Source organism: Pongo pygmaeus, chromosome 3, assembly GCF_028885625.2.
Source record: "Pongo pygmaeus isolate AG05252 chromosome 3, NHGRI_mPonPyg2-v2.0_pri, whole genome shotgun sequence".
Lineage (NCBI taxonomy): Eukaryota > Metazoa > Chordata > Mammalia > Primates > Hominidae > Pongo > Pongo pygmaeus.
Genome location: NC_072376.2, coordinates 2,185,822 through 2,198,351, shown reverse-complemented (window position 1 = coordinate 2,198,351; position 12,530 = coordinate 2,185,822). Strand labels below are relative to the sequence as shown.

At 41.5% G+C, this 12,530-nt stretch overlaps 1 protein-coding gene across 2 annotated transcripts in view; it reads left to right on the top strand.

Moving 5' to 3' along the window:
• Positions 1 to 12,530, top strand: part of LOC129035766 (HAUS augmin-like complex subunit 3) — a 169,224-nt gene that overhangs the window by 77,958 nt on the left and 78,736 nt on the right. For both annotated transcript variants that reach the window (XM_063664416.1, XM_054486565.2), the window contains 3 exons: positions 2,300 to 2,356; positions 3,682 to 3,735; positions 4,732 to 4,797. In XM_063664416.1, the coding sequence (XP_063520486.1) occupies positions 2,300 to 2,356; positions 3,682 to 3,735; positions 4,732 to 4,797 (177 nt within the window). The remainder of the gene's footprint in view (positions 1 to 2,299; positions 2,357 to 3,681; positions 3,736 to 4,731; positions 4,798 to 12,530) is intronic.

Genomic DNA, 12,530 nt, shown 5'->3' with positions numbered 1-12,530 from the left:
GTCGGGGAGCACTGTTAAGGACATAGTGTATTGAGTATCAAGACTACTTATAAGGCAATAGGAATTACTAGGAATTAATTAAGCAATACCACGTGGTGTTGACTCGAGGGTCAGTAAATAGGCCAATGGACCAAGATAGAAAATCCAGAAACATCAAGTCCAACAGAGCTTAAAGGTAAAAAAAAATAAAGAAAATCGGGCCGGGCATGGTGGCTCATGCCTGTAATTCCAGCACTTTGGGAGGCCAAGGCAGGAGGATTGCTTGAGTCCAGGAGTTCAAGACCAGCCTGGGCAACATGACAAAACCTCATCCCTACAAAAAACAAAAAAATTAGCTGGGCGTGGTGGCATGCACCTGTAGTCCCAGCTACTCTGGAGGTTGAGGCAGTAGGATAGCTTGAGCTCTGGAGGTGGAGGTTGCAGTGAGCCAAGATGGTACCACTGCACTCCAGCCTGGGTGACAGAGCGAGACCCTGTCTCAAAAAGAAAGAGAGGGAGAGAGAGTGTGTCTCATAGGGCATCACTGCAAAGCATTAAGTAAGGAGGGCTTGTTACATAAAGGGCCAGTGCATCTCGACCCCCATTTCATGCAGTGAATTGTGTATCTAAACATCAAAAGCAAAATAGTAAATATTGCAGAAAATATAACAAGAGGACATCTTTAAGGCCTTGAGGTAGGTAAACATTCATATGTAGGACACTAAATGCATCAACCATAAAGGGAAAGCTTGATAAACGGGACAACAATCAAATTAAAAATCTCTATTTATGAAAAGACATCATTAAATAAGTGAAAAAGCCAGGTACTGTGGCTCATGCTTGTAATACCAATACCTTGGGAGGCCAAGGCAGGAGGATCACTTGAAGCCAGGAGTTTAAGACCAGCCTGGGCAACATGGTGAGACCTCATCTCTGCCAAAAATTTTAAAAATTAGCCAGGCATGGTCGTGTGCACCTGTAGTCCAGCTACTTGGGAGGCTGAGGTAGGGGAGGATCACTTGAACCCAGGAGTTTAAGGTTGTAGTGAGTTATGATTGGACCACTACACTCCAGCCTGGGCAACAGAGCGAGACCTTATGTAAAAAAAAAAAAAATTAAAAGTTAAAAAAGCTAGCCACAGAAGGAGAGAAGATATTTCCAATAAATATAACTGACCAAAAAACTGTCCAGAATAACAAATTTCTACAACCCAAGGAGAAAAAGACACACAAACCAATTTTTTATGTGAGCAAAAGACACGAACAGGGGCTTAATGAAAAAAGATATACAATTAGTCAAATATATGAATAGTGTCCAACAGCGTTAGTCACTGGGGAAATACAAACTAAAACTACAGTGAGAGATCACTTCTCATTTACCAGAACAGCTAAAATTAACACCAGTGATGACATACACTGGCAAAAATGTGGATCAGCTTTAACTTTTATGTTTTGCTGAAAGGGGTATAAACAGGTACGTTTACTTTGGAGAACTGGCAGTTATCTCTGCTAAAGTTGATGCAGCAGTTTCACACTTCTTAATGTACGTATTCCACAGAACTGTGGACATACATTAACTAAAATCTCTGTACCAGCATTATTCATGATAGCCCTAAGGTGGAAAAAAACACATATCCATCAAAGGTGGAATGGATAATGTTCTACATTCATGCACTTGAATACTACACAGCAGTGCAAATAAATGAAATACTGCTTCATATATTGATGAACCCTTAAAAAATGATATTAGACCAACAACAGGAAACAGGTAACCTGTGGTAGAAGTCCAGATGGTGGTTAGCTCTGGGGAAGGAGCCAGTACCTACTGGGGAAATTGGGATGTTTCATTGCTTGCTGTGGGTGGTGGTGAACAACTGTGCTCACTTTGTGATAATTAACAAACTTTTCTTACTGTCTTGCACTTTCCTATAGGTATGTTATATTTTGATTTTTAAAGTTAATTTTTAAACTCATAATCCATTACTCCCTCCCTGAAATTATGCATTTATCAAGCTATACATTTGTAGGCACTGACATGGTATTTTACCTACCCTGGATTTAGATTTCGCTAATTTAAATCTCAAGAGGAATCTTATTTCCAAGCTTATCTGAGGTGTTTTTAGTGCCCATGTAGACATCAGAATGGTTTTGTAAGGGGTTAGGATTAAGACACTTCATAAACTTGAGTTTATTATGCATCTTTATTTTGGAAAATATGCTCAATTAGACCATTTATTATGAGGACTTTCTCCAGATGAAAGTAAGTGTTTAAAATGTTAAAATGAACGAATTACATTGGTAGTATTTATTTTCATGTTTAGTTAAATGCTCTGCGAGACTTTCATCCATTACCCAAGATAATTTTGGAATACAGGCAGGTAAGTTAATTTTTTTGTACGTAAAAGGTAAAAGGTGATGAAGGGGAACCACACGGCCCTGTGTCTGTCAACGGAAATCCATAATGGCTGAAGTAGCCCTCCTAGTGTTCTCAGGGGAATAGAGTTTTGTCAGGTTAACCTTGTACTGGCACTGTTTACTTGCACCCCAGTGTGATTTTACCCAAGTCTGCAATCAGCCCCACTCGTGAACCCCAGGAGTCAAAATGGAAGAAGACAATGAGGAATCAGAAGGAAGTAGGTGGCATGCCATGGCTGTGTGTCGTCGGTGTGCAGGAGACGCCCAGCAGTACCTAGTCTCGAAGCCTCCCACAACCCCTCCCTGGCTTCTAGGTCTGCCAAGGCCATACTGTAGCAGTGTTGTCCAAGGCCATACTGTAGCAGTGTTGTCCAAGGCCATACTGTAGCAGTGTTGTCCAAGGCCATACTGTAGCAGTGTTGTGTCATCCTGCATTTACATTTGCCAGGGATTTCATGAGTGGCCCCCTCCCCTCCCCTGGTGATTCCCTTTCTCTGTTCACACACCTGCCATTTCCTTCCAAAGTTCTCTTTTGATTGTGAGCCACGTTTATAGCTTTTGCCACTGCCCACAGCATAGGTCCTAGTATTCACTGAGCCTGTGGGCTGCTGTATCCTGAGGGCCTGGCAGCTGTGAGGGAGCACACTGGCTCCAGCCTGGCCCTTTCTCCCTGCAACGATGTAAAGGGGCCACCAGAGGAGACACTGTGTCAGGGTATTTGTTTATCTGTTTATCTTTGCAAATTTCCTGCAAATCTAGAATGATTCTAGAATTAATAGATCTATTTTTAAAGAGTGGAATGACATCTTTCTCTGTGGGTCAGTGTTATTTAATCCTGGTACCACCTAAGGTCATTCCAGGGCCTCTCGGAGTCATCTGAGGTGATAGTAGCAGCACGTGCCCGGCACTCTGTGAAACACCATTCACACCATTCCTGTTTAAAGACTTAGGTGGGGCGCGATGGCTCACGCCTGTAATCCCAGCACTTTGAGAGGCTGAGGTGGGCGGATCACCTGAGGTCAGAGGTTCGAGACCAGCCTGGCCAACATGGCGAAACCCCATCTCACTAAAAATATAAAACTTAGCCGGGCATGATGGCACACGCCTGTAATCCCAGCTACTCAGGAGACTGAGGCAAGAGAATCGCTTGAACTCAGGAGGCAGAAGTTGCGGCGAGCTGAGATCACGCCACTGCACTCCAGCCTGGGCAATGGAGCGAGACTCCTTCTCCCCACAAAAAAAGACTTAAGACTTAAAGAAAATGATTATTCTTGTCTTTCTACCTTAGGTTCACAAGATCAAGTCAACCTTTGTAGATGGATTGCTAGCTTGCACGAAAAAGGTAACAATTTATAAAAAGATACTGTGATTAGGACTGTGAGTTCAGACACATACAGGACCTTTGTAATTTTAGTAAATGATGAAATAGTCTAATATTCTTTTTTTTTTTTTTTTTTTTTTTTTTTTGAGACAGAGTCTTGCACTGTTGCCCGGGCTGGAGTGTAGTGTCAGGATCTTGGCTCACTGCAACCTCCACCTCCCGGCTCCAAGCAATTCTCCTGCCTCAGCCTCCCAAATAGCTGGGATTACGGGTGTCTGCCACCACGCCCAGCTAATTTTTGCTATTTTTAGTAGAGACAGGGTTTCACTATGTTGGCCAGGCTGGTCTCAAACTCTTACCTCGTGATCCGCCCGCCTCAGCCTCCCAAAGTGCTGGGATTACAGGCGTAAGCCACCGCGCCCAGCCGAAATAATCTAATATTCTTGAAACTATGAACCATGATATTGGCATCATTTAGGTCCCCTTGCAGCATAGGTTGATGTTATGCCTTGAAACCCTCTGTTTATGAGGAAGCTCCAGCTGACCTGCTTTCACATCCACGATTGCATCTCTGTTCTGGACTCATTTGAGGAAGATGTTACTGTTTTAGTTCAGACTTGAGGAGACTGCAGTCAAGAGATGTTCTGTGACTCGTTCAGGTTCACACAGCAAGTGACAGAACCTGTCTGTGATGCACAGTCCCACCTCAAGCCCACACCAAGCTCCCCACGGCCCAACAGCCCTTCCTCTCCCTATGCACAGGATTTGTAAGTGACATAAAGTCTTATGGCAGTTCCTACATGGGTTAGGGGGAAACCTCCTTCTTCACCCTTCCCTGATCACATGTCAGGAGTTTTGTAACCCCAAGGACATTTCAGGGTTGGAAGTTTAGGGCCAGCAGCTTGTTGGCCTCTGGAGGAGCAGCGAGTGTTGTATGTTGTGAGCGGAGGCTCCGCCACATTCTTAACTTCACATAGCATTGCCAGAATTTACACTGATTCTTTTTAACTAATAAAGGGCTCCATTTCCTCTACATGGAATCAGACTGGAACTGTGACTGGAAGACTTTCAGCCAAGCATCCTGTAAGTTGTTTAAACAACTGTCTTTGTTAAATGCCATTTTCCTGCCTTGCTATTGAAGTTTTGTCTCCATATGTGTTTGCCTGTGCACTTTCTGTTTCCAAGAGGGGACTTCATACTGATATGTTATGTTTTATTCTGTTTATTCTGAGAACATAGCAGGAGAACAAGACAGATGGGTTCTCTTCTCGTGAAGTGCTGAGTTAGCAAGAGGGGGACTTCACACCCAGAAACCCATGCACTCCAGTGTGCGGGCAAAAAGGACACCCCACCCCATCTTCCTTTTCAGATTTGTGCCAGTGGCTTCTGATTTCCAGAAATGTGTTGAAGTATCTGATGCTATGATGAAGAGCTCCATTTTTTGGTCGTTGTTGAAGCTATATCTGATGAAAAAAAAGAAAGCTATAAATTCCCTTGAACTTATGATGCAGCTTGCATCACACTTAAAGCAATTAACTTTCTAAATGGCTCTGTATTTTGAACTAAAAAAGACTCATGATTAATTTCTCATTATAGAAAATTCCTTAGATACAGAAAAGAAATAAAAATAATAAGTCACTTGTTATCCACCATGCAGAACTGTGGTGTCTGTCTTTCCACACTTTTTGCTAAGCACATATATTTATAAAATACAATTTTTTAGGCCAGGCGCGGTGGCTCATGCCTGTAATCCCAGCACTTTGGGAGGCCGAGGTGGTGGATCATGAGGTCAGGAGTTCGAGACCAGCCTGGCCAGTGTGGTGAAACCCCATCTCTACTAAAAATACAAAAATTAGCTGGGCGTGCTGGCAGGTGCCTGTAGTCTCAGCTACTAGGGAGGCTAAGGCAGGAGAATGGTGTGAACCCAGGAGGTGGAGCTTGCAGTGAGCCGAGATCACGCCACTGCACTGCAGCCTGGGTGACAGAGCGAGACTCTGTCTAAAAAAAAATACAATTTTTTCTACAAAAATAAAGCCAGGCTATTTTATATTATGCTTTCTTATTTTAACATCTCTTGATATAATTCTACATTAATAAATATTGATTTGAATCTATATTTAAATTTAAATATATGAATTAAATATGTGAATTATTTAAGTATACACACACACATATATATATATATATGAATATGTATTCATGGTAAAGAAATACAAGTATGTGGAGGTTTACAGAATGAGCAAATGTTAGTCATCTTTCCCTTCCCTCTATAACATGTGTCTGTCCTGGGGGTTCCCTCAGGCCTTCACCGAGGCATTTGCATAGATGGTGTACCGAGTGCATGCAGGCAGAGGGACACACTCGGGTGACTGTGTGAGGAAGAGAGGCTGGGATGGGGTGAGTTTGCGCTGATCGTGTGGTCTCTTGGGTGCATGGACACCCACTCTTGGTCAGTCAGCTCTTGGGCTGCCAGCTGTCTCTGGCCTTGCACTTTAGAGAGCTCTTCTGGGGTCTTTATCTAGCAAAGAGTGGTAGTAATAGCAATAGTAATGTGAACACCAATACCAGCACCAATGTCCATATGAATACCAGCGCCATCTCCTCTGAATGCAGGCACTGCTGCCACGTTACCCTTGGGCTAATTTCTCAACCAACCACAACTGCTGTAGTTTCTCTTAGTTGATACTTCTTATCTAGGAGTTATTTAGGAATTCTGCTGAGAAACTTTTCCTGGAGGTCCTTGCTTTTGTTTTTATGGAGTTACAAGTTTCTTTTTCCATTACATTTTCAGTAAATCTTTTGCTGTGTTTTATTCTCTTCCAGAAGTTTCTGAAGGGTCTGGTTTGTGAGTAGCACTCCTCCCAGGTTCTCAGTGAAGCTCTAATTTTACCTATTTATTTTTCTGTTATTTCAGTTGAACTTTTGGAAAGATGAGATGTAAACATAACATGTGCATTCAGCCATGACCTTTAACTGGAAGTTTGTGCCATCATTTTAACAGCTGCATTGTATTCCATTTAATGGCTGCCCCATTGATGGTCATTTAGATTGTTTGCAGTTTTAATTATTTTATAGAAATACCGTAAACATACTTGTACTTTATCATAGCAATACCATACCAACTTCAATAGCAATACCATAACCAATACCATAAACATTTTTGGTACTTTTTTCTGTTGATTTCTATAGCGTAAATTCCTAGAGATAGAATTTTTGAGTCACAGTATATATGTATTTTTAAGGCTTTATGTTGCCAAATTAGCCTCTCCACCAAAAATAACATTCCCACCATATAGTGTGTGAAATGCTTGGTCCCTTAATCCTTGCCAACACAAGGAGTTTTCATTTTGATTACTTTCCTGACTCATTTTTTCAATTTCCATTTCTTTAAATATTTGTTGAGGTTGACTACATGAAACAATTATTCTTCTTTGAATTGCCTGTTCATGTCATTTGCCCATTTCTCTGGAGGGTATTTTTTCCTATTAGTATGGAAAAGCTCTTTATATAATAAAGATTAACCCTTTATAAAATGTTGAATTATTTTCCTCCAATTTTCTTTTGCCTTTTAACTTTTAAGATATATATTCTGGTTTGCCATACTTAAAATGGCTTTTTTTTTTTTTTTTTTTTTTTGAGATGGAGTCTCACTGTCGCCCAGGCTGGAGTGCAGTGGTGAGTGGTGCAATCTCAGCTCACTGCAAGGTCTGCCTCCCGGGTTCACACCATTCTCCTGCCTCAGCCTCCTGAGTAGCTGGGACTACAGGCGCCGGCCACCACGCCTGGCTAATTTTTTTGTATTTTTAGTAGAGATGGGGTTTCACCCTGTTAGCCAGGATGGTCTCGATCTCCTGACCTTGTGATTCGCCCGCCTCAGCCTCCCAAAATGCTGGGATTACAGGTGTGAGCCACCGCGCCTGGCCTTAAAATGGCTTTTTAAAATTATACAAATAATGGCTGGGCGCAGTGGCTCACACCTGTAATCCCAGCACTCTGGGAGGCCGAAGTGGATGGATCACGAGGTCAGGAGATCGAGACCATCCTGGCTAACACAGTGAAACCCCGTCTCTACTAAACATACAAAAAAAATTAGCCGGGCGTGGTGGCGAGCGCCTGTGGTCCCAGCTACTCGGGAGGCTGAGCCAGGAGAATGGCGTGAACCTGGGAGCAGAGCTTGCAGTGAGCCGAGATTGCACCACTGCACTCCAGCCTGGGTGACAGAGTGAGACTCCGTCTCAAAAAAATATGTATATATATATACAAATAAGATGATATTTCTAAAGAATTCAAACAATAGATTAAAATGTAAATAACAAAGTAAAAAGTCACTGAAAACTCCATATCCCCATAATAGCCATCTTTAACATTTTGGTAACCATCGTCTAATTTATCTCTTTATGCACGCACACATTTACACCTACATACCTCAGCCCTCCACCCTCAATCCTAGTGCTCTTGGTAGCCCATGATGGCAGCCTAGAGCTTGCATATCCATATTTTCCTTCTGACTTATTATGCAATCTCATATAGGCCCATATATATCTGTACATATACACAGAGACATGTAGTTTGCCATTATTTATTTTACAGATTTAGAATTTTCCTTTCCTGCCTCTTGCTTTTTGCTCTCAGCAACAGCTTGTAGGGATCCCTGCAGCTCACCTGACAGAGGCCTCTCCCACCCTAGCTATGTGTGTTCCACACGTGGGTGTGTTGTGCAGATGCCCTCTAAAAGTAAAGCTGCAATGAACGCCATGCATGTATGTCCAACTTGTATTGGTACTTGTATTTTTGTGGGACAGATTTTCAGGTATGGAATTACTGAGTAATTACTATACTGGGTACAGAGGATATTACATTTTTACTTTTAATAGCTTTTATTAGATTGCCTTCCGAAATGCTTTCAGCCCGTCTCTGCCCTGAGAAATGTGTGGCAGAGCTTTCCCCACTCTCTATGGTGACTTTCCCCTGTACTGACATCCCTCATTGTTTCTGTTTTAGTGTCATCTTAGACAGGCTGTCCTCAGCTCCAAGATTATTTAAATACTCACCTCTGTTTTCTGATAGAACATTTGTGCTTCCATTTTTTTACACATAAAACTTGAATCCAGCTGCACATTATTTAAGAAAATACTATGTAGGTTACATGATAATGCCGTAAAATGGCTAGAATTTCAATTACTTTTTTTTTTGCTTAAAGTGCACAAAATACAGTTGACTAATATTTTTAAAAATCAGATTTAAGATGCTTTAAATTAACTGAGCATAGTAGCTCCTTGGGAGGCTGAGGCAGGAGGATCACTTGAGCCCAGGAGTTTGAGGCTGCAGTGAGTTGTGATTGCATCACAGCACTTCACCCTAAGTGACAGAGCAAGACCTTGTCTCTTAAAAAAAAAAAATCAGGCCAGGTGCAATGGCTCATGTCTGTAATCCTAGCACTTTGGGAGGCTGAGGTGGGCAGATCTCTTGAGCTCAGGAGTTCGAGACCAGGCTGGACAACATGGTGAAACCTCATCTCTACCCAAAATACAGAAAATTAGATTAGCTGGGCATGGTGGTGCATGCCTATGGTCCCAGCTACTCAAGAGGCTGAAGTGGGAGGATTGCTTGAGCCCGAGAGGAGGAGGTTACAGTGAGCTGAGATCACACCGCTGCACTCCAGCCTGGTGACAGAGTGAGATCCCACCTCAAAAAAAAATAAAATAAAATAAAAAATAAAAAGAAAGAAAGAAAAAGAAAATAAAATTAGGTTTAGGTTATAGCTGGTTCTCAGTATTTTCAGAAAGCTAATTTTCTCACACACACACCCTCCTAAGAGAAAGTTATTGCTTCTGGTCCTTTATATGGAAATAAAAAAAGAAGGAAAAAAGAGTCATTGCTACCAGTTGTGCAAAAGTATCCTTGTGTCTCTTTGTAATTATCTCCCTCCCCACTCCTCAACTTTTACCCATGTCCTTGGCAACCACTGACTTGCTGTTTGCCACTATAGATTTGTTGCAGTTTCTGGAAACCTCTGTGAATGGAGCCACACAGCATAGACTCCTCCTGTCGGGCTCCTTTCACAGCGTTGTTACTATGAGCTTCAGCTACGTTGCTCTGTGTTTCAGTAGCTCATTTCTTTTTATTGCTCAGTAGTGTTCCATGGACTCTGTGTACCCCACTTTGTTTATCAGTTCACCTGTTGATCAATATTTGGGTCGTTTCCAGTTTGGGGATATTATTCAGTTTGGGATATTACTACACACATTCACCTCACGTCCTTACATGGATAGATACTTTTTTTTCCTCTTGGGTAAAAAAAGTACTACCAAAGAGTCAAGTAGCTAGTCATACAGTAGGTGTAGGTTTCACTTTTTAAGCAACTGCCAAACTGTTTTTCCAGAGTGGTTCTACCATTTGACATTCCTACCAGCCTACCAGCAGTGTATGAATTCTACTTCTTTTACACTCCCAGCAGCATTTGATCTGGCCGGTCTTTCTAATTTGAGCCATTCTGCTAAACGTATTGTGGTGTCTCATTGCAGTTTTCATTGCATTACCCTAATCACTACTGCTGAGAGTCCTTCCATGTGTTAATTTGCCAGTCATTTTTCTTTTTCAGTGAAGCATCTAGTCAGATCTTCTGCGTATTTTAAAGGGACTGCTTATTTTCTTATCATTTAGTTTTGAGAGTTCTTTATATATTCTAGATACAAGTCCTTTATCAGGTATATTCTTGGCAGATATTTTCTTCCAATCTGTGGCTTGTCTTCTCATTCTTTTGACACCATCTTTTGAAGAACAGAAGTTTTAAGTTTTTTTTTTTTTTTTTTTTTTTTTTTTGAGACAGAGTCTGGCCCTGTCGCCCAGGCTGGAATGCAGTGTCGCGATCTCAGCTCACTGCAAGCTCCGCCTCCCGGGTTCATGCTATTCTCCTGCCTCAGCCTCGCGAGTAGCTGGGACTACAGGTGCCCGTGACCACGCCCAGCTGATTTTTTGTATTTTTAGTAGAGACGGGATTTCACCGTGTTAGCCAGGATGGTCTCGATCTCCTGACCTCGTGATCCACCCACCTCGGCCTCCCAAAGTGCTGGGATTACAGGCTTGAGCCACCGCGTCCGGCCAGAAGTTTTAAGTTTTAATGAATTCTGATTTATCAGTGAGTTCTTACATGGATCATGCTTTTGATATTGTATCTAAGAAACCTTTGCCTAAACCAAGATCACAGTATTTTTTCTACATTTTTTTCTAGACATATTATAGTTTTGGGCTTTACATTAAGAGCTATGAGCCATTTTGAATTGACTGTTGTATATGGTGTAAAGTAAGTGTTTAACATCATCTTTCTTACAAGTGGACATCCAGTTGTCCCAGCACCGTTTCTTGAAAAGACCATCTTTCCCCCATTTAATTACCTTGGCGCCTTTGTCTAAAATACATTTACTATCAATATAAGGGTTTAATACTATACTCTGAACTTGGTCTAGTTGATCTATATACTTACCATTACCAGCAATGCACTGTCTTTATTATTGTAGCTTTCAAGTAAGGTTTTAAATTGCGGCATGTAAGTTCTCCAACATTGTTTAAAAAAAAAAAAATGGTTATTTTGGGTCTTTGGACTTTTGCATTTCCATATGAACTTTATAATCAGCAGTTTGTCAATTTTTACGAAAAAGCCTGCTGAGATTTTCATTGGGATTACCTTGAATCGAGAACTCAATCTGGGGAGAATTGACCACTTTATTTTGATAAAATAACTTTTTTATCCCTGGCATTGTTCTCTGCTTTGAAATCTATTTTGTCTAATATTAAAATATTAATTTAATGTTAGCTAATAAAATGTTAGAATAATTTTGGAAATAATACAATTAATAAAAATATAATTTAATATTAATGTTAAATAACCACTCCAGTTTTCTTTGAATATTAACGTGGTATTTTCTATTCTTTTACTTTTAAACTATTTGTGTGTGTGTGTATGTGTCTCTCTCTCACTTTGTTTTGTTTTGTTTTGTTTTTTGTTTTTTGTTTTTGTTTTTGTTTTTGAGACGGAGTCTCACACTGTTGCCCAGGCTGGAGTGCAGTGGCGTGATCTTGGCCCACTGTAACCTCTGCCTCCTGGGTTCAAGCGATTCTCCTGCCTCAGCTTCCCAAGTAGCTGGGATTACAGGAGCCCACCACTACGCCCAGCTAATTTTTGGTATTTTTAGTAGAGACGGGGTTTCACTATGTTGGCCAGGCTGGTCTCAAAATCCTGACCTCGTGATCCACCCGCCTGAGCCTCCCAGCGTGCTAGGATTACAGGTGTGAGTCAACGCACCTGGCCCTCTCTCTCTCTTTTTAGACACAGGTCTCGCTCTGTTGCCCAGGCTAGAGTACAGTGGTATAATCATAGCTCACTGCAGCCTCCAACTCCCGGGCTCAGGTGATCCTTCTGCCTCATCCTTCAGAGTAGCTAGGACCACAGATGTATGCCACTGTGCCTGGCTACCTTCTTAATTTTTTTTAGAGATGGGTCTTGCTATCCTATATCCTTTAGGCCAGGAGTTCAAGATCAGTCTGGGCAACACAGATTTCAATAATAAGAAAAATCCTATCTACCCATGTAGTTACTGTTTCCAATGCTCTCATTTCCCTGTTTACAACCAGATTTCTTTTTGGCATCATTTTCCTTCTGCCTAAAGGACATCCTTTAACATTTCCTGCATTGTAGGTCTGCCATTGATGAATTCCCCTGGCTTTTGTAGGTCTGGAAATGTCTTTATTTCATCTTTGGTTTTGTTTTTTGTTTTGGGTTTTTGTTTGTTTGTTTGTTTTTGAGATAGGGTTTCACT